The sequence below is a fragment of the Rhinolophus sinicus genome, linkage group LG05 (assembly GCF_036562045.2).
Source record: "Rhinolophus sinicus isolate RSC01 linkage group LG05, ASM3656204v1, whole genome shotgun sequence".
In the NCBI taxonomy this organism is placed as follows: Eukaryota; Metazoa; Chordata; class Mammalia; order Chiroptera; family Rhinolophidae; genus Rhinolophus; species Rhinolophus sinicus.
The window spans coordinates 78,176,485-78,203,503 of NC_133755.1; the positions used below are offsets into that span (position 1 = coordinate 78,176,485).

At 50.1% G+C, this 27,019-nt stretch overlaps 1 protein-coding gene across 1 annotated transcript; it reads right to left on the reverse strand.

Annotated features, from left to right (window-relative positions):
- Positions 1-2,557: 2,557 nt before the first annotated feature.
- Positions 2,558-25,293, reverse strand: TRIM26 (tripartite motif containing 26). The gene is made up of 8 exons (XM_019742108.2): positions 25,137-25,293; positions 13,044-13,538; positions 12,764-12,859; positions 11,341-11,571; positions 6,778-6,800; positions 6,233-6,348; positions 5,951-5,983; positions 2,558-5,485 (listed from the first exon to the last, which is right to left on the reverse strand). Exons 2-8 carry the CDS (start codon positions 13,479-13,481, stop codon positions 4,782-4,784), a joined length of 1,641 nt encoding a protein of 546 aa, XP_019597667.2. The 5' UTR covers positions 13,482-13,538; positions 25,137-25,293; the 3' UTR covers positions 2,558-4,781.
- Between the last annotated feature and the right edge of the window lie 1,726 nt (positions 25,294-27,019).

Here is a 27,019-nt window from a genome sequence, read left to right on the forward strand (position 1 = left end):
CAGTGACTTGCCTTTTCTGACCACCTCTAATCCATTCAGTTTAATCAGCAAGTCCTATTGACTGTACCCTCAAAACTCATTCCAAATGCGGTCATCTCTCCATCTCTTTTGCTATCACCTTAGACCAAACCAGTCGTCTCACTTGATTTACCACTAAAACCTCTATAGACTCCCTGCTTCCTTTCACCCCTGCAGACATTTCTCCAGAGCTCATTTAAAAAAAGTGATCATATTTTTTGTCCATTGTACTCATTTTCTAACAGACCACATATTCTGGTTTTGCTATGCTCCCTTCCCCTTTTAGAACATAAACTCTTTAAGGAAAGGGACTAACACAGACACACACTGATGCATCTCAAATGCCAAGAACAGTGCCTGGCAAACAGGTGCCCAACATCTGCCTACTGAACCGAATCATTACTCCTCTGCTTACGGTGCGTCACTAGTTCCGATGCACTTAGGAAAAACCCAACTCTAGCATGGTCCAGAGGCAGATGTGATTCTTTTCTGCTTACCTATCTCCCGCTCTGTACACGGCTTGTCCCTGTCCTATGGCTTTGCCGTTCCCTCTGATGGGGGTGATCTTAGACCTTCCTTCTTATCATTCCGATTTCAGCTTTAATGCCACCTTCTCAGAGAAACCCTCTTTGACCAACACAGTCCTATTGCAGTTCTTTGTATATGCAATTATTGTTTTTAAAATTTAATTCATTGCCTGCCCCCCTCCATGGAATATAAACTCAATGAGCACAGAAATTTTACCTTACCACTGCTGTGACCTAAACATTTTGGCACATCACAGGTACTCAATAAATGAATTCAGGAGATATACAAAGGCTGGAGATAAGGTTTTAGAGAACAGAGGAAATAAAGGAAAAATCACCAAGAAATAATTCAAGTTTCCCAGAATTGAGAGGTTATGAATTTGTAAATGACAGGGCCCACTCAAAAAAACTCATAGAAAGGCATATCAAGAAATTTAAGAGTAAGGACACAGATAAGACCCTATAAGCTTCCAGAAAGAAAACGCAGGCCACATACAAAGGATTGGCATCACGTGTCACAAGAATTCTCAACAGCATCAGTGGAAGCTAGAAGACAGTGGAACAATGCCTTTGAAATTCTGAAGGAAAATTATTTCCAACCAAGAATTCCATACTCAGTGAATCTATCAAGTATGAAGGTAGGAGACATTTCCAGCTATGTAAGATTTCAAAAATTCAACTTCTACACACCATTTCTCAGGAAACTACTGGATGACGCTTCACCAAAATGAAATAAGAGGGAAAACAGGGTAAAGCAGAACCAAGCCAGGAGTGCAGAGATGACGGTACAGGGTGAGCCGTAGGCTGTGCACTGGCGAGGGAGCCACAGCTCAGCCTGCTCTGCAGACTTCAGGGTAGATGCGGTAAGAAACAAAGTGTTAACAGTGCCTGATAACTGCACACCTTGGGAGGTGTGACAACTGGTGAGGAGTTTGGGGTTCAATGAGTAATAAGGGTGTAGGAGACAAGGCAAAAGATGGGAAAGGCAATTACTGACTCCAGGGAAGACAAAAAGTTGTACAGGAGGGAAAAGTAATCATGGTTTTACCACATGCCCCAGGTGTGGTTTTTAGACATGGTAATAAACATAACGAGCACTTACCTGATGCCAGGACCAGCACAGCAGGCATGGGATTGTGGGAAGAGTGTGCGTGTGTGGCGAGGAACAGGGACACAGCTAAATCTTCTTTGTCCACAGGGGGAAATGGAGGGTGACACCCCAAACTCATGTTACTTAGCAAATGAAGATAAACACCTCAGTAGTCTGCTAAAAGGATGAACTGGGCCTCTGGGGAGAGAAATGGGACAGGGGCTGTTCTTTTCTTTTGTAATAGCACTGTCGATGTATTTCACCTTATGTGCAGCTGTAATTCATAAAAAAAAAAAAAAAATCAAACAAAAAAACCTTTGAAAATATTAACATAAAAAATTAAAAGGTTCAGGGGCCGGTGGTTAGAGCTCCATGCTCCTATCTCTGAAGGCTGCCGGTTCGATTCCCACATGGGCCAGTGGGCTCTCAACCACAAGGTTGCCAATTTGATTCCTCGAGTCCTGCAAGGGATGGTGGGCAGCGCCCCTGCAACTAAAATTGAACACGGCACCTTGAGCTGAGCTGCTGGATGGCTCAGTTGGTTGGAGAGCATCCTCTCAACCACAAGGTTGCCGGTTCAACTCCCACAAGGGATGGTGGGCAGAGCCCCCTGCAACTAGCAAGGGCAACTGGACCTGGAGCTGAGCTGCGCCCTCCACAACTAAGATTGAAAGGACAACAACTTGACTTGGAAAAAAAAAGGCCTGGAAGTACACACTGTTCCCCAATAAAGTCCTTCCCCAATAAAATATAAAAAAAAAAGGGTCAAAGAATTTGTTGAATAAATCTTACTGGCAACTTTCAGCGCTATGGTGGTAACAGAAAACATTTTTATTTTGCAAGGTTTTTATGCTGAATTTTTTATCTTCTACAGTTTATTTTGGAAGTATGATGCTCAAAACTTATTAAAGCAACAGTTACCTGAAAGCATTAATATTTTATTCAAATGGAAATGATCATTAATTACACAATGATCACCTTTAAAAGTTTCAGATATTTCTTGTTATACAAAAATTCTTTCCAAAAAAAGGATAAAAGGCATTTTGAGAATTATGAAATTATCCCATAAATAAGACTGGTAGAGCATAATTTTAGGGAACAATTCGTAGTAATCAACAAAATAAATTTGAACGTTTAAGAATATGCTAGTAATTATTGTCTATCAGGATTCAAATGTGGATTAATGACCTCATTATAACTGATAATGCATGTCTGACTCCTAATAACTGACACATATTTTGCATATATGTATTTAGCAAAAAGGTAAAACATAAATGAGCACAGGAAGGAAATGCTCCTTCCCACAGTATGATCTTAGAGGTGCTTTGTGTAATCCTCCCTTTTCTATCTTTAAGATGGCAATGAAAGGAAAAATTCAGAGAGGACAGACAAGAAATGGCCAGGTAAGTGGTGATGGGAGGCAGAACTGAATCTCTGTGGGTTGTATTTCCTTGGGGCACTGCTTGTTTTCCAAGGAAGGACTCTGGGGGTGCTGTGCTGAGTGCCACCCTTCTCCCAGGAACACGATCACACACCACACATGCTGGGTATCAGCGCAGGCCCACGCAGGGGAGGAACAGGTAGGCCTCAGCAGTGGCGGAGTGTGTCCCTGGGGGTCTTGGGGACTTCCAGAAACAACAGCATATGATGTGCAGAGGACAGAAAGCAAAGTCACAGAGTTCTAAAGGACCCGGCTATCAATGGAATCTCTTTGTAGTTAGAGAGGTCTGGTGATATCTGAGTTATAGTAAAATATATCGAAATCCAGGCTGTCCAGTCAACAAGGTTTTATTGAGCACCTACTCTGCACCCAGCACTGCACTAGGTGTGATGAAGACTACAAGGGAAATGTAAGACATGGTATCACCCTTAAGGAGCTTAGAAAACTAGAGGCAGAAATCACATGTGTGACTCAGGCAGCATGTGATAGAGTGCAACTTCCAGATGTGTGGTGGTGAGAAGACCAGCGAGACGCATGTGGCTGCAGACACAAGGGCGGGGAGGAGGTACAATTAGGTAAGGAGGGGACTCGCAGAGTGCCTGGGATGGGTAAGGACAAGGGCTGCCAGGTAATCTGGCTGGAGCAGGGGCTCATGTTAACCTGTGGGCCCCAGGGGGCCTGGGCACAGGCTGGGGCTCGGGCTGGGTCTGCTGGCAGAGAATATGCTCTAATTCCTCCCTTGACATGAAGACCAGGCCTGGTGTGGACATCTGCTGCCTTCCTTTCCTCTTCCCACAGCCGTCTCATCACCCCAGCCCCTCCTAGGAAAACGGAACTCGTATGCCGACAGGGCATGTCAGAAGGTTACCACCCTGCTGGAGAAACTGTTCCGTTTCCAAGGTGAGGAGCTTTGGCTCGACTGGATATTCGCCCTGGTGATTTTAGACAGACTGATAAGAGCAGGGTGTTCTGGATTCTTTGAAACAGTCTCCTCACAAGGACCAACCCACAGAGATCTTATTGATCACTGATCACAAATGATCAAAGCCACAGGTATGGAGATCAGTTCCCCAAGACCACAGATGGCTCCGGAGCCCCGCCTCCTGGTATGGAAACCTCATGCAGTGTCCTGGTCTCAGTGGGGCAGGCGTCTGCTCTGGACGCTCAAGAGGATTTCCGCTGGAACCCAGGGGCCTGACTTAAAAGGCCAGGGAAGCCTCTGGATTTCCACTCAGCTCATTTTCAGGTAGGTTTAACTCCGAGTAGGGTGGCAGTAGGTGTGTTTAAAGTGCCAGGCAGGCAGGCAGCGGAATGGGTTAGGCGACGGGAAAGCTGTGGCATTTGCGGAATGGCTGGGGTGTAACACAATGAATTGCTCTTTCCCAGGACCATCTAGCATGGGATGCCACACCCAGCAAGAAAATGATGCCTTGGTTCTTAGTCCACAAAGTGAGCACGGGGCTGGGTCTAAGGCAGTGGGTAGAGCGAGGGAGCAGCCCATGGACTTCAGGGTCAGAAGTTTGCACAGCAACCCCAAGGAGGCGGGAGAACAGACGCACTGCAGCGTGGATGGAGCAAGCTGGGAGGGGGGCCGTTGACGCAGGCTCCCTCCTGTGCCTTGCTCCAGGTGCTCTGGCCCAAGCACCTCCTTCCCCCTTCAGTCCTGGAATTCCAGAGACGTGGCACAGTGTGTGTGGGGCGGGGTTCAGGGTCTCAGCAGAAGCCGTGTTCCCGGCCACTTGAGCCACAAGAAGGGGACCAGGCGTCGGGTGAAGGTGTCAGTGAAGGTGTAGATGACTTCTTGCGACTCCGCGTTGGTGAAAGTCACGGTGCCCCCTTCGTAGTCCAGGGCGATGCCCACCCTCCGGGGCCGCACCGCCGGGAAGAGCTCGGCCTCGGGCTCTGTGTGGGCCCAGATGCCGGTGGAGGACAGGCGCAGCGCCCACACGCCGTCCTCCGGCCGCAGCGGGAGCTCTCCCTTCCGCTTCACAGAGTCTCTGGCCACCCCCACCATGCAGCTTTCCAGAACTTCCTCCTCTTCCTCCTCCCCCTCTTCTTCCTCTTCATCCCCCAACGACCCCTCGTCCTCATCCGTTTCCCAGTCGTCGTAGCCGTCCCCATAGCCGTATCCATCCCCATAGCCGGCCTCCTCCTCCTCCTCCTCCTCTTCCCCCTCTTCCTCCTCGTCCCCCTCCTCTTCATCTTCGGCCCAGCCCTCCCTCTGCACCTCCACCTCCCAGTACACCTTGCCCCAGGTGAAGCCCTTACTGCCCAGCACCCCCGGCTCACAGTCAAACTGCTGGGGGTACAGGTACGCGCTCTGGTACAGGCTGCTGTAGGTCACGCACTTCCGGTCCTCTGACAGCTGCAGATACCTGCTGGCCGACTGCGGGTCCAGGGTGACACTCACTGTGGGAACAAAAGAAGTGTCACCAGCGACCCTGGGGCCACCAGCCTCCATGGTGTCCATGGCAGGGCTGCCACCCCACACAGTCCCAGGGGTGCCATTCACATCTTGGTCCATGTGCACAGGGCCCACCAGTGGGTGCAGGACTTGGAACAGCGGAGGCATGTGATCAGGCAGATGACAAGAAACTGTTACAGGGAAGGGACTGGGGGCAGGCCCTGCGAGGACGGGATGACCAAACAGGGGCAGAGAAGGGCCAGACCACCATGAGGTTGCCTCTATGGCAGACTGAACAGTAGGCGACTGTCAGAAAATGCAAGGGGGGTGCTTAAGATCTGCCGCTGGGGAACTCGCCCTATGGCCTAAGGGAAGGGATCCGTGTGGGGGGGGGGCAGGGGGCAATCATAGTCTCTATGGGGATAGTACTGTTTATTTGAGGTAAATCTGGGACAAACCTTGACACTCACCCGTCTTATATTCCAAGTCTCTCAGCAGCTTCCCTGTGGAGGAAAAACAGACAGCAATGACCCTTAAGCCCAGCAAACTTACGGGCTCATTTCTTACTCAAGACAGTATCAATTTCGTTAATTTCGTGACAGGACCGCCCCCATCCCCCGAGATCCCAAGAAGAGAAACCAGGAGACCCAGCGGACTGAGGTAGGAGAATCTGACAGTAAGGGGCCAGGTACCCTCCCTCATAGTGAGACCCCAGCTCCTGCCTCCCACTCCAAGGCTGTCCCCAACCTGACCTTGGAATTCTCGCAGGCCTCGCTGCAGAGACAGCAGTTTATCTGAGAATTCTCCTGTCCTTTTTTTAACCACTTGAGCAATGGGTTTCCCAATCCAGAACTTCTTCCGCGGATACCTGAGAAGATGACAGCCATGACCTTAGCTCTCCTTACATTTCTCTCAATCCTCAGGACAATTATGAAGTGGGAGGGAAAGGTGCAATTACCCCCGGTCAACAGATAGAAAAACAGGGGCCAAAGTCACCAAGTGAATGACGTGGCCTGAGGTAGGACTTGGACCACGCAGAGCACTGCAGGTCAAGCCACCTGTCCCTCCCACACGAGCGCAGGTGGCCAAGCAGCTGGGACTCCAGGGAACTTGCTCTGGTGGACACAGGCCTCCAGCTCACGGGTGTGTCCTGCTTCCCAGGACACAGGGGGACCACGGGACACGGGCAGCGCTGGCACCACATCACTCCCCATTAATTCAAATAGACCATGGTCAAGGAGAAGAGAGGCGACACAGGCACAGGGGATGAGGCACATGGTGACACGGAAGCGCGTACCTGTTTAAGAAGTCTCTGCAGTCCTGGAAGGGGAGAAAGGACAGCGTCAGTGTGAAGCAAACATGTCACGCATACGTACCAGCACTGTATTAGAGAGGGACGTATCACAAACAAACGCGGTCCCTTCCTCATGGGGCTGACATGTGGCAGCATGGGATAAAACAACAAAGAAACAAAATAATCAATGACAGCAATGGGGCGGAGGGGGCAGGAGATGACAGGGCCAGCTTCTCTGAGGTGACGACACTTGTGCTGGGACTGGAAGGACACGTGGGCTAGGTGAAGACTGGGAAGGAGGCCAGATGGGACAGGCTCAGCAAAGGAGGCTGGGTCCAGGTCCTGCTGAACAGGCGTAGCAAGGAGTTTACCTTTCGTTCATATACAGTAGTAAACCACCTAAAGGTTTCAAGTAGGGGAGTGACATATGTGATCTGCTTCCATGTGGCTGTGACTGCTGAGTAGCTTCCAGGATCCAGTCTCCCCTTCCTTCTTTTAATAATGAAACCCCTGGAGTAAGCTGGGCAGATGGCCACTCAGCCAAAAACTACATTTCCCAGATTCCCTGTAACCAGGTCTGGTCATGAGACCAAGCTCCAGACAATGGGATTTGTAAAAGGAAGAAATAACTACAAATTTGCGGTCATGTTCTTTAAAAAAAAAAAGAAATTGCTTTCTATTTCCTTGTCCTTGGCTGAATTTTGGATCTAGTGGTGGTGAGCTCAACTCTGACCACACAGCTGAGGACAGCACCCCATGAAGTCAGAGGAACAGCCAGAGGGAAGTTACCCAGCTCCCTGGAGGACCTCACTGACAGCCGCCCTGGCAGCTCTAGACCTACCAACTCGGAACTGTTACGGAGAGAAACAACCTTCTGTTTTATCTGAGTCACTGTACTCAGATAAAAGTAGCTGGCCAAAATCCGAAGTGATCAGCCACCTGGCTGTCCTCTAGAGCATGGATTAAGGAGGCAACATGAACATGGGGGCGTCTGGAGGCTGTTGCTGTGGACAGGTGAGGTAAAATGGCCTGAAGCAGCAGTGGCAGTGGACACAGACCCAGGCTTGTTTGAGAAAGACCTGGTGAAGGTCTTATCCTGCACAGTGGTGAAGGATAATCGAGGACAGGCCATAGCTTGAGTGGAGGGAGAAGGGTGGTGCCATCTGCATGATGGGGACAGGGTGGAATGGGAAGGGGGTTCTTCTGAGATGCTGGCTATTTCCCTTTCGTGAGTCTAAAGCCTTCGTCATAATCTATATTAATTTCTGCTTTCCTTTCACTCATTCACAAGTATTAGCTAAGTGCCAGGCACTGCTCTACAAGCCTGGGATAGAGTAGCAAAGATACAAATTCCCACCCTTGTTAGAACTGACCTAGCAGGGGGAAGCAGACAGCGATCAATCAACATGATGAACACATTATATTACGTTATTAGTGATCAGTGTTAACGGGGACTGGGTGGGGGGGCAGGTTAGGGAAACCAATGGAATCACCGAATCGTGGCTGCTGATCACTGTGTCAGTCTCAGGAGAACGTCGGGCTCTGCTCCAGGGAAGGACAGGTAGGAGGTCAGAGCTACACCCTGCCCTACTACATGAAGCAACTGCCCAGACACAGTTGAGTTTCTGGCAAATCCTTCTCATCTGTCCCTCAAAACGAGTAAGTCCAAGCCAGCCTGAGGACTGGGTGACAAACCTGAAGCAGTGACAAATGCGGTCCCTTCCTCATGGAGCTGACATGTGGCAGCATTGGATAAAACAACAAAGAAACAAAATAATGACAGCAATGGGGTGGGGGTGGGGGGCTGGAGATGACAGGGCCAGCTTCTCTGAGGTGACGACACTTGCGCTGGGATTGGAAGGACATGTTGGCTAGGTGAAGACTGGGAAGGAGGCAAGATGGGACAGGCTCAGCAAAGGAGTCACTAGTTTTGAGGGACAGATGAGAAGGATTTGCCAGAAACTCAACTGTGTCTGGGCAGTTGCTTCATGTAGTAGGGCAGGGTGTAGCTCTGACCTCCTACCTGTCCTTCCCTGGAGCAGAGCCCGACGTGCCAACACGTCTGCTGAGATGTGTGCTGTAAAATGGCAAATAAACGGGTGGGGTGGGGATCAGGGGGCCAAGAGGGCCTGTTTTGAGACATGGGAGTTGCTAGAACGGTAGAAAGAGACAGGATGAGAGCCGTCTAGGGGATAAAGGTCATGAGCGGCCCAGAGAGGCTGGAACCCGAAGAGAAGGGTTTCTCCCAAAGGACACAGAAGGGGGAGCCCAGGGAGTCCCACGGCAACGTGCAGCCACACACAGTCCCGTCCCCCAACCCCCAGGCTCCTGAGGCTGCTGTGAAAAGGCAATCAGAGGAGAGGCTAGGGCAATGAACACGGCCCTTTCGGCATGCGGCACGCCTGGGTACTAACAAACAGCACTCACGAAGGACTCTCATGGGCAAGGATGGCGACCCCCAGAGGGAGAGGCAGAGGTGTGACCTGCCACCCCACCCTGCAAGGGCCACCCAGGGCTGAACTAGGGACGGTGTCAGTGTCTCTTTGACCGCTCCTATCTTCTCGGACCCGTTAACATCTTCATGATGTTCCCAGTCCAGAGACCTTTCTCTCCTTTTCTGTCCCTTTTGTCAAAAAGTCTGTTTTACATCTTTTGTGCTACTGCTTCTTCCTTTCACCTACGAGTGAGTATATTTCTCTACCACCAGACTTTTGGATTAGAGTCTCTATCATAATAGGATCTCATTCTTACTGTCCATTGACAAATAACCTCTGCGAAAATATTAATGGCAATGAAGGAGTTGGCGGTCCAGTTTCCTTGTAGCAAAATCAAACCCAAACAAATATAGACAAAAGCCCCAGTATCGGGGGTCCGAATGGCTCAGTTGGTTAGAGCGCGAACTCTCAACAGCAAAGTTGCAGGTTCAATTCCCACATGGGATGATGGGCTGCACCCCCTGCAACTAAAGATTGAGAACGGCAACTGGACTTGGAGCTGAGCTGCGCCATCCACAACTAGATTGAAGGACAATGACTTGGAGCTGATGGGCTCTGGAGAAACACATTGTTCCCTAATATTCCTCAATTAAAAAAAAAATCCCTTTAAAAACAAAACAAAAAAGACCCCAGTACCAACATTTCACATACTGGCTTTAACTGAACCCCCACAGGGATGTCTTCAATTGGAGCGGTCTTGGAGGCACGGAAGGCTGGGCCTCTGCTGGCCGCGCAGCTCCTTTGCGTGCACCCATGAGAGGCTCAGGGCAGATGGGAGTGCACTGCAGTCCCCCAGCACTCGTCACGTCTGCTCCACTCACATGGGCATGTGCACCTGGTGGCAGCCACTGGGAAAAGGATGCTCGTCCCCAAAGGGGACGGAGAAGAGGAAGAAGGGAGAGGTGAGAGGCAGCAAGTGACCCAGTCAGAGGCTGAGAGAGAATGACATCTGGAGGAAAGGACAGAGCCAGAGACACAGAGTGGATAAAATGGGAGAAAAGAAGAACTAGTACAGAGGCCTTGGGAGTGAGGACGCCGGGGCTGGAGCTTTCACTCGATTCCTGACCTGCCCCCTGGCCTGGGACAGACCCCTCCACTCTCTGGCCCTCAGTGGCTTCATCAGTGCGGGGCAGGACCTCCCTGCCAGGCCTGAGTCAGAACCCACAACGAGGGAAAGCAGGCTGAGGGCACCTGTTTGCGAGGCCTGTGCTGGCACAAGTACCTGGAGCCCTTGCCTTGCCCTCTCTCTCCCCACCACTGGCCTGGGATGGCATTTGCAGCTGCTGACAGGCCCAGCTATCCCAAACCATGCAAGTGGAGGTCATCACATAGGCCTTCTCTCCTGGCCCACAGGGCGGAAGGATCGAGCAGGTCCCCCCAGAGGCTGCTAAGCCTCTTCGGCATGGGGTGACTCCTCTGGGAGGCTCTGGGGGGGGGGGGGGGAGGCATTTCAACTTGGCAAGCTGTTCTTCAGTCCAGCGTTTCCCTTTCCTGACATCAAAGTCACCTCTACCACAAAGCATTCCAGAGGCAACTGGCCTGTTTTCCATTTTTTATCCTGAGGGCAATTCCAGAGTCCCAGAGAAAACCTCACCCACTGTGCCTTTCTGCTCCAGACCCTCTGGGTCCCTAGGAGAAGTTGCCGTTCAGCCTTCTTAGCCATTACAGCTAAGAACCATTACAGCTTCTGCACCTTCAGAATCGTAAACAGCTTCCACTGGACAAGTGTCTGCCAGTGATTTGTTAGCAGACAGGCTCATGAGGACAGTAACGAGGATGGAAGAGAAGAATGAAGATACTAATAACCTTCCCTTCCATTTCTACTATACTTTTTAATACTTTTAACTGTTTTGTAGAAAATGTACTTTTTGAAGCGATACCATGCCAGTCATTTCATCTTATGCTCATGCAACCACTGGAAGCGGGGCAGACCAGGAGCATCACCCCATGTTTCAGATGAGAAAACTGAGGCCCCTGGAGGAAGTGACGCTCCCAAGGTCATGCAAGTGAGTGGCGGGGCCCAGACCCACTGTCCCAGCGTCCCGGCTCCCTGCCCCGGGGAAGGTCTCACCTGCATGAGCTCTGCAGCCGGCTGCTGGGCCTTGCCCTCCAGCTCAGAGATGACCAGCGCCAGCCGGGCAAGCTCCCCGACGCCCCTGGTCTTGTACTTCTCCCTGCCTTCCGTGAGCTCCTGCTCCAGCCTCGCCAGCTGGTCCAGCAGGTGCTGCTCCCGCTCCCTCAGGAACTGGTGGCCCTGTTCAAACTCTGCCAGGATGCACTGCCTCTGGTCCTGGAGCTTCCTCTGCGGGGTGGGGGGGGGGGGAGAAGGGGGTGACACCTCCACCTGGGCGTGGAAATCCCTCCAGGATCAGGTGTTAGAGGCGCATGAGGCTGGCTCTTCACCCCTAGCTCCCCCCACTCATGAATCACAGTGCTCAGGCTGGGGAGGGGCCTTGGGGTATTCCTGGGCCAACCTCCTTTCCTCAAAGAAGACACAGTAAGTGACAGTTGCGTTCACTCAGCCACCACGAGACTGGAACCCTGACTGCCTGACTGGTCAGCCCATGACCTTTTCTAGGTAAACCAGTGTGCTCCAGGGCCCGCTGAGGAACTCTGTGAGCCAATGCATTTTTCTCTCCTGGACACCAATGTCGGTATGTCACCTCTCTAGGAAGCTTTCCTTGATTAATCTCATCCAAGTCTGACCAATCCTCTCTTCAGCACTCCCTATTATGGATAAAATATCTACGTGTACCCCATCCTTGCCACATATCCTGTTCTCTCATTCAAACTGTGGAATGTCTATGCTGGGAAACCACGACCTCTCCTGCCCCCAGAATTTCACTGCTGAGTCCAGGCTGGGATCTGGTCAGTGTCTTTGGTCCCCCTGTTGACTGATGGGCTGGGGGCGCTTGTGTACACTGAGTGCTGGGCCCCAACATCCCTCCAATGCCCACATCCCCCAGAAAACTGGACCTGCCTATCACTGCCCCCCATACCGTTTCTAATCAAGCACACATGTGCTGCCTCTGTTTCCTAGCCACGGGCAACCGTGGGTATGGGACCCACCAGACACAGAGTCCTGAGAGCTGGTCAGGCCTTCCTCAGCCCTCCCCTCTCCGTCCTTATCCTGGAGCCAGTGCCATCCTTCCAAACCCCTGGCTCTGCACTCTCAGGAATCACCTCTCCCCCCTTCTGTGAAGGGAAGAACGAGCCAGGCTTTCCTTGGTTCCCACGCTCTGGCTCGAACACAACAGCAACAGCTTCCAGAGGTGGCCCCGCAGAGACGGAGGGGCCTTAGCTGACAGCAGGCAGCCCACTCACGTGTCAGATGAGGAAACAAAGCCAGCGAGCTCAGACTGACAGGGCGTGGCCCGCAGCCCGGTCTCCCACTGCCAGTCCCGGTGACCATGCCTCCCGCCACAGGCCTGCGAGCTCAGGAGCTCCTGCTATGGACCACCAGTCCTCAGGCTGCCCTTCACAGCCGCACTTACCAGCACAGCCAGGACGTCAGCTTCTCCCTTCGCCTGACAGCCCTGAATTTTGTCTCTGTCTCTCCTTAGAGTACTCAGGTGGTTCAAAATTTTTTCCTGCAGAAAGACAAGCAGTGGGGACAGGTGGACACTCTGCGCTAGGGCAGGAGGATGGACTCCGGCTGAGTCCTGTGCCAGCAAGAAGCCTTCAGCAGGGTCACGGCCAGGCCGCGCCTTCAGGTGGGTGCAGAGCGCAGCCCGAGGGGTGGCAGCGTGCCCTCTGGGGACGAGGAGGGCTTACCCTGTGGGGCTGGGCCGCCTTCTCCAGCAGGACCGCCTCATGGAGCCTGTGTTCCCGGGACTCCCGGCACAAGACACACAGCAGCTTCCCGTCGTCCTCACAATAATAGTGCAGCTTCTCCTGGTGCCGCTCGCACAGTTTCGCATCCGGCTGCTCCCGGGCCACTTCTCCCAGCTGCCTGCCCTTGTCCCCCTTCAGCCGCTCGATGTTCTCCACTAGGCTGGCCAGCTGCCACACGGGCCGGATGTTCTCCTTTTTAAAAGGCTTTTTGCAGAGGGGGCAGACGGGGCGGCCCCCCGAGACAGGGCGGACATCAGTGGTACAGCTGCGGCAGAACACGTGGCCACAGTCAATGGTCACTGGGTCCCGCAGGTAATCGAGGCAGATGGCGCAGGTCACCTCCTCCTCCAGGCTCCGCAGTGGTGCTGACGTGGCCATGCTGTCCTTTGTCCTTAGCTCAGAGGGTTCTCTGTTCACTGGTGGGGGCTTCTCCTCCTTGGAGACCAGACATGGAGTCAAGAGCAGACAGGGCAGAGGTGGCAGCCTCACAAAGGGCTGCCAGCTCCAGCAAGCAACAGACACTTATCAGTGCTTACAAGGCTCATATAGTATCAGAGCCAGAGGACCTTACTGATCGTTTAGTCCAACCCCTCATTTTACAGATGAGGAAACTGAGGCCCAGACTAGTGGTTTGGTGGAATGGCAAGCAGAGCTGCCACCAGCCCATGCTGTGCTATGGGAAAGCACTCTTGCCTCAAGACCCTTTCCTTCCGTCAGCTGGGAAATGGCTCTGATGTACCAGCCATGATAGAACAGACACCTGGTAATGCTGTGCTGGAAAACGTCATAAGTACACAAATCTACACTGTCACTAGTACAGTGCTCTCGTGTGCAGGGCACACGCTGCACGACCGTGCATGGGCCTCACAGGGCGCCATGTCTCCTGTTTGCTCCTCCCGGCTTCAGGTTTCCAGGACTAAGAGCACTGAGCTTCTTTACTAAGACACATGAACCATCATGCATCGGAGTCCTGGTGCCTCCCTTCATGGATGTGTCCTTGGGCTGCGCTGTGTCTTTGGTCTGGTTCACGTCCTCTGGGCAGCTAGATTCTACCTACACCCAGCCTGCTGGCAGAGCACAACCTGGCCACACTGGACCCATTCTCAGCTGTGACTCTCCTACGAGTATGCAGCTGGTCTGGCTGTGCTAGCTGGGCTCACTAAGGGAACCGCTGTGGAGGACGCCTCAGCTGGCTGTGACTGCAATGTGCCGACAAGGGCCTGGCCCCCAGAGGGAGCACAGACGCTGAGCACAGGGAGGACTTTAGTCCCATTTACCTTTGCCTCCCCGGCCCACTTCCTGTCTGAAGTTAGAAGCCTCAGCACGCACGACCCAACACCTGCCGCTTGCTGACTCTGAGCATCAGTTTATCCATCCATAAAATGGAGAGAGTGATACTTACCTTCAAGGTTTTCTAAGTGGGTTGAGTGAAAGAATTATGTTTAAAGTACTGAGCACAAGTACGGTACGCAGAAAGAAACCTAGGAGAGAACCTAGAACTCTTGGTTCCCAAATCCAGTCAGTGTTCAAAGCAAAGAGTGCAAGAGTGGAAATGAAAAGTGGCAGGCAGAGGAAGTGAGGAAGAACCAGCCATAGCAACACGCGCTCCAGAGTCAGAGAAACAAGATCCTCAAGGTGTGGGACTGGAGAGTTTGCTCTGCTGTATATCACGGAGGCAACCGGAGGCAACCGTAGCAGTTGTTGGGAAGCCAGGGCACACAGGCAGCTGCAAGGCTGGGTGCCAGCCAGTGGACTGGGCACACAGGTAACTGCAAGGCTGGGTGCCAGCCAGTGTACAGGGCACACAGGACACTGCGAGCTGGAAGACAGTACTTAGAACCACAGGAAATCAACACAGTCACTGATTACAGCCGGTGCAAGAGTTCAGTGTCTACCACAGAGTTCAGTGGCCTTCGTGTTCTTTCACTGGAGTGACAGGGATGGGCTAGAATGACCCCCCCACCCCTCGCCCAGGCTCTACGACCCAAAGGAGAAACCAAGCAGAAATATAATGCCTACTTTTAGAGGATCTAATGAAGTAATATATGAGAAGTATTTTATAAAGTGAAAGTACTGTACAAATGTAAGGGATTGTCACACTGCCAACAAAAAATTCCATTGGAATTTAGAGATGTATGACTTTAAGAAATGCAATGAGTGTGAAAAACATGTACATACAAAGCTCAAACGAAGGGGCTATGTAATTTAACTGGCAAATGAGTTAAGAACCTTTTTAGAATGCTACTAAGGGTAGTAAAAATCTTAGGAATTGCCTAGTTCTGCTCCCTGGTTTGCCTGCTGAGGGAATAAGCCCGCCGGCATTTCAGTTGCACAGATTCAAAGGGATGGAAAGAGGAAAGGAGCAGGTGCCGGGACTCCTGGGGGCTTGGAATCCTTCACCAAGTCATTTTGTTGAGTAGCTTAGAAGTTTAAAAGCTGATGATTTTTGTTTCTTTTGTTGTTGTTGGGGGTGGCATATGCTATCTGTGGGGCTGGGAATTTCATTCTGTTGCAATTTCCTAGAAGAATCAAGGGACTATGAAGAGTTCAGTTATCGCTCCCCATCCACACAGAACCTGACATAGGCACCTTCTTCACTCAGAACAGACGTTCTTAACTCAGGATCCATCTTGGGCTTTGAGGGATCTTTAAACCCCTGAAACTGTATGAAAATAACCACATATGTACGAGATAAATAAAATTGTCTGGAGATTACAGAAGAACACTGGCAAGTAAGTGTAGGAGGGATAATAGGTCATGAAAACACCATTTGCAATCTCATAATATAAGACAAGGATCTTCAGTGGACACTAAAACCATGAGGTGGAAGGCGCTAGGGGAGAGTGTAGCCCCCTGTGCCAAAGGACCACCCAGTGGGTTACTTCCTAATGCACCTCGATAAGGGAGAGATCCGGGGATCACCGTAAGCAGCGCCCAAAGCCCACATCCCTGATGGAGGGGCAGATTGGCACGTACTCCTGTGTGGCACCATATGAATGACACACCACCTTTGAAGCAGCGCTGCCACAAATGTGTGGCCTCCATGAATCAAATGAAGCCTGGAGAGCTAACTTCTAGTTTGTAGAAAACATGAGGGAAAGACAGATGAGGCAAACCACATCATGAGGAAACAATCACATCAACCCAGAATATAGGACATTCCACAAGAAAACTGGCCTGATCTTCTAAAAAGTCAATGTCATGAAAAATAAAAAGGGATTTCCTGATTTAGGAAGACTAAAGAAAAATAACCAAATGCAAACCCCCTTGATTGGCTTTTTTTAAAAAAGCTATAAAAATAGTTTTTGGACAATTAAGGAAGTTGGACAAAGGAGTAGCTAAGTATTGGATCATATGAAATTATTGTTAATTTTTAAAATGGCATTTATTGAGCATGTCCATATGTTTAGGCAATGCGTGCAGGAGTATTTAGGGATGCACGATTATAACTTGCTTTTAAATGGTTCAACAACAACAACACAAGTTAGAAAAACTTTCTGAGGAGAGTGGCTATAGCTTTCCATCATTCGTACAAGACTCTATACAAGGGTCTATGACCTCCAAAGATGTTATGAATCGCGAATAGCGAGATCATGGTGCTTAATGCCTTGCAGAAGCTCAACACATGTGTTGAACAAATGGATGGATTCAGAGGAACTGAGGATAATACTAATTGTATAGAACCATTTGTTTGAGAGTCTGTCACAACCAGACAAAGGAAACAAATGACACGTTACCATTTCAATGTTCCATCCCATCGCTTGGCTATACAGACTCCATCCTGAACATGATACATATACTGAAAGATGGCTAACCTGGCGTTGCTGAATAAATACATACAAGACCTACGTGTAAATCTGTGGGTGAACAATCCAGGTTCAAGTTTGGGCTCTGGGACTCAAGAGCCAGGTGACTAACAACTTCTTGGAGACTGCATTTATTTTGCACCCACCTTATCTGCCATTCATACCTCTGACGTTATTTACTGCTCAGGGCACTCAGGATCAGCAGGGCAGAGCAGCCTGCCCAAGGGCACGTGGCTAGGATGCCGTGCTCAAGACCAATGGCCCAGCCATCACACTCCCTTCCTTACCCAGCAAACTGCACAATGGGGTCTAATACCAGCTCCTCTGTCAGGAAGCTCGGATGAGGTCATGTACATGGAAGGGCTTCGTAAGCTGGAGTGCTGACAAAAGTACGAGGACATGTTACTGCTGACACTGACCAAGCACCTAGTCTTAAATGACAGTTGACAGGATTTGAGTGTAAGAGACACGGGCAGATCCAGTGTGAAACTGACCCTCCCCAGAAACTCTTCCCAATGTACGCCACTCCCCAATGACTCTGCCCTTTCTATCATCTATGCCTTCAGAATATTCTGATTATCTCAATGAGTTTCCACAATAAAGGGTAAAACTACTATTCTCTCCATTCCTGGCTCTTGGGCAGACAGAAGCCACACACAGAAAACTAGAGCTGGAAAAAAACCTTAGAGAGGTCCCACCCCACTCCCTTTACCCAAATGAGAATTCTGAAACCTGAGGAAGTCATTTCATGAATTGCCTGCACCAGACGGCACACGCCACTGGTACCAGGGCAGCCAGGTCTCTGTCCCTTCAATAAACAAGAAGCTGGTTGTGAGTCTACAGAAACAAGCAGAACTGGAGACACTCCCTACCTTTCTGAGTTCCTCTCTGCCAGCAACCCACCCTCCCCTACAGCTCACTGGATCTCATAAACACGTACTCTGTATATATGAACAGAATGGCTGAGGTGACACTGTCATTTCTGCCAACACATTTCAGGATGTGGGTGCCACGCACAATTCCTGGCTGCGAGTCACTATGAGCTGCAAAAACTAGCTTAGGGAAGCGCTGCAATGAACGCCCACACCTTATGGGCACACCCTTGCACCCCATCCCAGCCCTGCCCTGGCCCAGTTCTAGAGGGAAAGGATCAGAAGTCTGGCCTCTTGCTTCTGTTTAACAGCTGTCAGCTTCTGCCCCAGCAGGTGCTAAACTCTCCCTGAACTTCCTGTGGCTTCTGGCATCTCACACCTTCCTCCCTGCCTCCTGCTGCCTTGGGAACTCGAGAAGACACTGAATTCCAGCTGTGGACTCCTAGGCCCAGAGAAGTGAGGGGGGCCTGGATTTGCATCCCAGCATCCAGGCTGCTTCTCTGAACAAGAGCCCCGTCTTCCCTGGAATCCCACCGCACTTAGCCGAGGGCTCCACGCCCCACGGGAACCCCACTTAAGGGATTTGTGGGGCCCCAGATTAAGCTCCATTTCTTAATCTGAAATAAGTAAACTCTCCTGGCAGTGAACTTCTGTGAGACACAGCAACCAGCCTGGAAAGGACAGAATTCAGGGCAAAAAGAAAGTGATCTGGATCTGGATACTAGAGGGGTGGTCACACCCCTGCTGGCAACACCCAAGGCCTGGACTCTGCAGACTCTACAACCTGGGTGTGGCCATGGCCTTGGCACCAGGCCGGCTTAGGAGACGTGGGTTCTGTAGACAGTGCATTGCTGAGGTCACACGTGGGTCACTTCTCCCCACAGGGCTGCACGTCAATGGTGCTCTGAAGCACAGCGGGGGACGTGCAAACCATGGGGACCAGGCCGAGATATACTGACCAGTGGCAATCCCCACAGGCTCAAAGACAGGCATGGCGCAGCAGCCAACAGGGAGGTGGACGGGACCATGCTTTCAAGTGCCGCTGAGGGTTTTGGTAGAAGGTGGTATAACTCACCCAGAAGTTATCTAGTATGGTATGTACTGGATGCCTCCACGGCCAGGCACTGAGGATACAACAGAGAACAGACAGGGCAAGTCCTTGCCCTCCCAGAGTTCACATCAAGGGACATAACTGAGGGATCCTTTCTTGAGAAGCTGACTGTGGGATTACACCATCCTCAAGGGTCTCCCGCTTCCATCCACTGTGGCCTTCGTTCAGTCCCTAGAAAGACCCTGCCACATATCAAAATGCAAGTACGCTCAAGTAACCACACTGGTTAAAACCCCCAAGGCTTCCCGGTGTTCCTGCGGCACGATCCAAACTCCTTCCCATGCTCTGTGAGCCCCAGATAATCTAGGCCCAGCCCTTGTCTCCAGGCTCATTTCCTCACTTGCCACCTCAAACTCAACCCCACAGCCAAACCAAACCCCTCTCCAAGCCTCAAAATGCACCATGCTTCTTCCTACCCAGGCCCTTCAAAAGTGCTCTTCCCTCTGCAGAGCACCATTCCTTTCCCACTTAGGAAATCCTTCTCCAGCTTGAAGGCTCAGCAGAAAGCTACCTCCTTGGGCAAATCTTTCTGGAACTGAAAAGTGAGCCCACACGCACTCTCCCTTTTACAGCCTGGAAACACCCTACACTGCACAGTGTACTTCTCTGCAATCCTAAGTCCTGATTCATTTACCATCAGCTTTTCCCACCAAACAACAGAGACCGTGTCTGCCCCACCCCAGAGTCTAGCACAGCGCCTGGCACAAGGAAACAGGAACGACCCGCTGAGGAAGTGGATGATGCCCAGGCACACAGCATCCAATACCTACAAGACACTGCCCAAGTGTCTGCGAAACAGTGCTAGCAACTTTGCCACGTCCTTTCTCTCGGGCACGCTGGTGAATTACTAGAGAGCCGATTCCTTCACACTCCCTACAGCAGCAGCTCAGCGGTTCATAGAACTTGCCACGGAACCCAAAGCGTGTCTCCAGGAACACACAGCAGCCAGAGGAAAGGCTGTGTCTGAGGAAGTGGCTGCTGGGGGATGTAGCACGATGGTGACAACCGCCCCGCCCTCTTCATTAGCTCTACACCTACTTGTGCAAAGAGCTCATCTTTCCTGGTTTTGAGCTTCCGAGGAATGGAATCACATTGCATTTTGGGAGGGGGGCTATCGACATCATGTTTGTAAGGGACACTCATGTGATTGTGAACTGATCTGGTTCATTTTCATTGCTTTAGGACTGTAGAATTCTACTGACATATAACCTACTTCTGATGCCTGTCTGGTTGTTTCCAGTTTGGGACAATTATACACGCTGCTCGTTTCTGCACACGTGCAAGCAGATACAGTGTCAACTTGACCAGCTCAGGCCAAACTGTTTCCAAAGTGTCTGTACCAATGTACGCTGCCACCAGCAGCCTTGGGGCACTCATGCTGCTGCACCGCCACACCAACGCCAGGCACTGTCAGCTTCTAAGCTTTTGCCAATCTAGTGGATGGGAAACAGAATCCGTGTGTGTGTGTGTGTGTGTGTGTGCGTGTGTGTATGTGTGTGTGTGTGTTTAAAGATAAATTTAAAACAAGGAAGAGAGGCCCAGTCACAGGCCACCGAATCCTAGAGCAGATGTTCCTCGATCCAACAAGGAAATACTGTAAATGTCTATCGTCTGGGAGGAGGCATCTACCCAGCTTCCATTCTTCCTTTGCTAATTTTATGCAACTCCTTTCTCAGGATCACGTGCTTAGGGTGGAGCCCTCCCTCTGATCAAAAGTGGAGCAAGAGAATTGGTCTCAAGCACCCCTGGTCACGGTGCTTGCTTCAGGGATGAGAACGAGTCATTATAGCTAGTCACAAGGACACCTAGTTGACATGGGGAAAAGGGGAAAAAAGATTCTTGTGGTTTCTCCAGAACTTGCAAGAGCTGAAGGTTTAGAGCTGCTTGGGCAATCCTGCTATCCAAAGGGTTAGCTTAGCCTGTTTGAGAAGGACCCTAACCCAGAGACGAAGCGAAAGAAACCCGATCCGCCTTGTGAATCCCTGTGTTGAGTTATGCCTGAAACTACTCTACCATTGAACTTTTCCAACACATGAACCCATAAATGCCTGTTTTGCCCAGCCAGCTTGGCTTGTCTTGTCATCCGCAAAAAAAAAAAAAAAAAAAAGAAGAAGAAAAAAGAAATCTGACTGATACAGCAAAGAAAGTTACTGAAGGTTACTAGGCAGAAATATACAGTTTGTGCAGAAAAATGAGCCTATTTACCTAAACAAAGGTCTTGTCAGAAAGGTAGACTACACACCAACTGGCACTTCTCTCTCTGGCTCTCACCAGAAGATTACCACCTGCTAGGACATGACAGACCAACCTGCTCTCTGCCACCATGGCCCCTCCCCACAGCTCCTAGAAATTCTGAGCACGGAAGCACACGCAGAATCTTCTTCTACCCTCAGCTACTCTGCTGTGGCTAGAGACAGGGGTTAGACTGTTTGACCTCTCTGGGTCACAATATTCCCATGAAGAAACAGGAATATTTAGGCCATTCAGAGGTGTGAGATACTAGAAAAATATATATTGGTCTCTGGCACCCCCATGCTGTTCCTGACACAGAACTCCTGAAACCCTTGTCATTTCCTGGGTGATAAGAGCACAGGAACATCTTTTGTTTTATTAAGGTGACTCTGGGTGGCTCCTGGATGGGGGTTGATCACCCAAAAGACCAAGCCATGATTAGAAGCTTAGAACTTTCAGCCCCACCCCCATATTCGAGAGAGGAGAGAGGGGCTGGAAATGGAGTTATAACTGATCACGTGAGGAAGCTTCCATAAAATCCCAATGGTACAGGATTCAGGGAGCTTCCAGGTGGGTGAACACATGCACACTGGGACAGTGACACACCCCAACTCCAGGCGGACAGAAGCGCCTGCACTCAGGACACTCCCAGACCTCGCCCTAAGTATCTCCTCACCGGGCTGTTCATCTGCCCTTTATCACTTCCTTTAATAAACTGGTAAACGTGAGTGAGTGTTGGACTGAGTTCTTCTATTACAAGACAAACTGAAGTGCACCAGCATTTTTAATGTGCAACAGGAAGTCAGCGCTGTCATTAAGAGCAACCATAGTGGCATCTTTGGGCCAGGTATGTGGTTTTATTGTGCTAATATTTTACAATCTGGCTATCAGGCAGGAAAATGTCAGTGTATCAAATTTAGTTTTTTCAAAATCATAAATGGAGTCCGTGAACTCAACATCTATGGAGCTATTCTAACCATTCATTCCCTGGAGGAAGGAAGGGTCTAAGCTACCAGCCAGGGAGTTACCATTTTCCATCAAATTTGAGATATCCATGTCATTACATTTAGTATCTCTGAAGTCAATGTAATCAATGGCATACCATAATCTGACTGGCAAAATATTTTTTTCTATGCAGAACATAAATAGATGGCATCTTAGATTTGGAGAAATGTGGCGTAGATCCTACAAAGTGCTGCCAGGGTCGTCTTTCCAACACACAGATCTCATCCTATTACCTACTCTCTTGCTTCAAAACTCCTGAGGTCAAAACTGCACAGCAGGGCACACAGGACCCTCTCTAATCTGGCCTTCTACTTCCCCGTCCAGTCTGCAATCCTGCTAGGTACAGTGAACAGGAAGACAGCACCTTCTTCCCTGCCCTCACTCCCCACCCCTTGCCCTCGTACATGCTCTTTTCTCAGTCCCAGCTCAGTCCTGAAGGCCTGAATAAGATATGCCCCCTTATCTGTGAGGACCTTCTGTGCCCATCCCACGTCCAAGAGAAACAACTGCCTTCCTTGGTTAGCCCCTGCAGCTCTGCACACGCGGCATTTCTTTCTTTCTTTCTTTATTAATTAAAGTTTATTGGGGTGACAATTGTTAGCAATGTTACATAGATTTCAGGTGCACAATTCTGTAATACGTCATCTATATCTCACATTGTGTATTCACCCCCCAGAGTCAGTTCTCTTTCCATCACCATATATTTGACCCCCTGGCATTTCTAGTATAGCACCATCACACTGCTTCCCAACCGTCTCCCCCAACATGAACGTGAGCCCATGGCTCATTCCTCTGTTTGTCTCTAGTATCTGGCACAAAGTAGGCTGTCTCTAAATGTAGGTTGTGAAACTAAATGTTTTCCATGATTCCAGGGCCCCATTATCGTCTTCATTCTCCCCCTTCACCACACTCCCCCCTCCCACTTTACAATCTTGCTTCAGCAGAGGCTCTAAGGGCTCCCCTCAGATCAGACATTCTCCACTACAAACATTAGCCAGATCTCCCTCACCTCCCTCCACACATACAGGATATTTTTTGGGAGGTGGGGTTGGGGGGGAAGGTCAACATTCCATTTCTACCAAGCTGGGAAAGTTTAATTTGGCTGTTTTCCAAAACCAATCGCTTTCCATTCTCCTATTCTGATCCTGGGGGTGCTAAGTCTGAAGTCATCCCCAAGAAGCCTCAATTCAGACCACGGGCTCTGTTCTGTGGTTCAGTATCTTCTGTGGCAGTCTGAGTCTAGCCTGTCACTCCTTTTTGGGGAAGTGATATCTAAAAAGTCATCCACTACTTCTGGGCCTCAGTTTCCTTACCTCTTAATAAGGGGAAAATAATAATGTCTAGCCAAGTTCACCCAGCTGTTCGAAAGTTCAAGTGTGGTCACATAAATCAAAGTGTTTTTTACTTTTAAAAAGCAAAAAGTGCTATAAAAATACATGCTAAGAAGGAGCACAGGCACCAACCTGAAAGGGCTCCCAATGGCCACAGCTGCAACAATCAGAGCAAGAAAATAAAGTGCTATTGAATTATAACCCAAAGTATAAAATAAATATCCAGGAGTCCATGCTGATATAAATAAATGATTGGTAAGTTAATAAATAAGGCAGGAGAGACAAATCTCCCACGCAAAAGAATTCCAAATAATATACGATCATACTTGCCCTTGAGGTGGGGAAATATTCTCCTCGCTCCCTAGGTGTGGGCTGCACATAGTTGGACTGCTTTCCAAAAAGCACAGTACCAGGGTGGGGGGGAGAGAAGGAGCAACTTTGCACAGAAACATCTCAGCCAGGGGATCAGCATCAAGACCTAGGTCATGTTGATAACACACACCCTTGATATGATGTGATAAAATGGCAATCTACCTCTGTGGTCTTCCTCCCAATCACCCACAAGTCTAATCAGAGGAGAAGAACAACAGACAAATTCCAGTAGAGGGGCATTCTACAATGTACGGAGCCAGTATTCCTCAGAATTGTCAAGGTCGTCAAAAAACAATGAAGTCTGAGAAATTGCCACAGCCAATGGGAGCATAAAGAGACGTGGGAACTAAATGTAATGTGGTAATCTGGATAGGATCATGAAAGAGAAAAAGTACTTAGGTAGAAACTAAGGAAATTTAAATATTAGAGACTTTGGTCAATAATAATGTGCCAACCTCGGTTCATTAATTCTAGCAAATGCGCCATATCAATATAAGATGTTAATAAAAAGGGAAAAGGTTTGGGGTATATGGAAACTCCATACTCTTCATAATTTTTCTGTAAATCTAAAACTGCTCTAAAAATTAAAGTCTAGTTTTTAAAAAGCTAATTATTTTGAAGGTGGGGGATAAACATTGCAGGGATTACGACTTTAGCTAACAGTTAAACAGGAGGCTCAGGCATCGTCCCTGACACTGATATTTGCGCAAGAATGTACGACTGTCGTTCTCCCACCGTTTGAAGCACGCACAATTGTTGTGGTGTCAAAAACGAATGTACTGGGAATTGAGAAGTGTTTGCCTCCCATTTGCGCCACACAGATACATTTACACACTGTTTTGTAAGGCCAAAACCAGGGAGAAAATCAGCAGGGAAAATACTCATGTGATAATGGGCTGAAGGAGTGAGGGAGTGCATAGCTCCAAGTATACGTGACTAAACCGGTTTATTCTGACCAAAAGGAAATGAAAGAAAACATGACTTTTGGTCATGGGGCCGGATTGGCCGTCTACTCGGCTCCAAGCAATTAGACCGTCATCCGGGCCCCGCTTACTCTTGGCTCTGGAGACAAGGATGGATCGGTGCCTGCGCTGGCCACGGGAAAGCAAGGAAGACCCACGAGGAAAGCGCGAATGGAGCCCCGGGCAAGCAGGAAGGGTCAGGCCGGGAGGGAGAACGCAGCGAACTTCACCCGTCTCCCGAGCCCGCCCTGCAGCCCGGCGGCCACGTTCGGTCTCCCGGACGCTGGGGCGCGCGTCTGTCTGCTGCTTTGCTGCACTTCTCACCCGACGCGCCCTACTCACCAGTCCCTAGCTCCGGCCGCGAATCCCGGACTGGGATCCCTCGTCTCTGCGGCGGTCAGTTCCGGTCGCGATCCTCCGGGGACAACCTGCGCGACAACGCTTCCCCGCCGGGTGATCAGGCTCCTGCGAGCCCTCCACCGAGATTTCTCGCAGACCAGCGCCCGGATTGGTCACTGCCAAACTCCGCCCTCCAATGGGAACCTTAGTCTCCTCTACGTCACTGATCACCGGGCAAATCCCCGGCTGCTGAGGCGGGTGGGGCAGCAGCGCCGAGAAAAGAAAACTGAAACCAGGCGGAGCCTAGGCTGCGCGGGAGTAGCACCCCGAGTTTGGTGTGTGGGGCGTGTCCCCAGTTACCTGGCGGAAGCCTCGAGTAGTGAGACCTAATCAGGCCCCTTTGTAGGACTCTGGGATGCCAGAATCTCCCCCCTCCGGCCGCGATTTCCCACTTCCTGGCTCCCATTGTGGGCTGAATCGGGGCTGGAGAGCGTTTTGCCGCTAAGTGGCGCTCGCCAGGTGCTCCACGAAATAGGACTCCCTGCCCCTAGTTCGGCCTAAATTTGCTCCCTGGACCAGGCAGGATCTTACAAAGCAAATATTCTCAGTGGACTATTTGCAATAATTACCATTTGTGAAGCGCTCAGGATGAGGGCTTTACATAAAATATCCTTAGGCATAAATGTCCCTCATTGGTGGAAGAGACAACAGGTCCCAAGAGTTGAGGGGCGTCCACGAAAAAACATCCTGCCTAAGAGAAAGCTTATAAGAATTTATTTGAACCAAACTGATGACAATTGCCTGTAAGGGAAATACCAACGTATGGAGAAAGTGCTCTGCAAAATGGCAGTTTGTAGCTTATTTTATACATAGAATCAAAGGAGGAGGGTTATATGAAATCCATTGGTGGTAGATTAAGGGCATGGGAGAAAGCAAAGCGGTGAAATCTCTGGGACTGGATAGAAGTAAATTGGAGAGACAGGTACTTCTTTCACACAGGTGGGTACAGGATGGTTAATAGTTCACTTTTTACAGCACGTAGAGATGGTAATCAGGAGACAAGAATAACAAGGAGGGATTCCATAGTTTCCCTGCTCTGGTCTGGAAAAAGGGATTACTGACTTTCCAAGGAAATGTTATCCTAGATGCAAAACGACAATAGACAGGCTCACTCAAGGTAGAGATTGACCTTTGTCAAGGAAGCTACAGACTAAAGATGTGACTTCCCACCATGGCCCACCTTAGTTAGGAATTTTTATGTTCACATCCTATTGAAGGAGGAATGTGTCTCTGTGAGCCCCCAAATGATGTAGGGGACTTCGGAGTGAGTGAGTGAGTGCCGGGATCGTGTCTCGTGAGACCGAAGAATGGAAACATGGACCCAGAAGAGGCAAAGAGTTTTAAAAAGAGGATAGTTTATTGAAAGCAAAGGGTCAGAGCTCCCGAGCGGGAGGGGATCCCGAATGGGGGTGCCCAGTGACTGAGGCAAAAGTTTTTATACCTTCCCTTGTCTGTTTAGGGAAGGGGAGCTGGCGCTTTTTAATGAAATTTGTCTACCAGATTACCCACTGGCCTACAAGACAACATCCTCACCTGGACTTGTTCATCTACTGGGGACCCTAGATTGACCTCTGGACAAGCCCTAGCTGCTGGTCTCTCTACGCCCTTCCTCAGCCTGAAGTAGCCAGAGCAGTTGTGGCCCCTATCGCCCTAACAGTAGTTAGGGTTTCATCTTCAGAGGGTGGATTGAGACAGGTTAGCTAGCATGTTCCTAGGTAGACAGGGAGGTCCCTGGTGGAATAAACAAAGACAGTCATATTCTAAAACTCCAGGTTTTAAAATCACTCCAGGTTTTGAAATCACTCCTTCTCTTCAGGACAGAATGT

What these genes read in the sequence shown, in the direction of transcription:
- TRIM26 (XM_019742108.2), bottom strand. Translation starts at nt 13,481, where the DNA reads ATGGCCACGTCAGCACCACTGCGGAGCCTGGAGGAGGAGGTGACCTGC. An exon ending in TGCAGAGACTTCTTAAACAG is followed by an intron (nt 6,349 to 6,777) that starts GTACGCGCTTCC and finishes TCATCTTCTCAG; the next exon opens with GTATCCGCGGAAGAAGTTCT. An exon ending in AGACTTGGAATATAAGACGG is followed by an intron (nt 5,486 to 5,950) that starts GTGAGTGTCAAG and finishes TTGTTCCCACAG; the next exon opens with TGAGTGTCACCCTGGACCCG.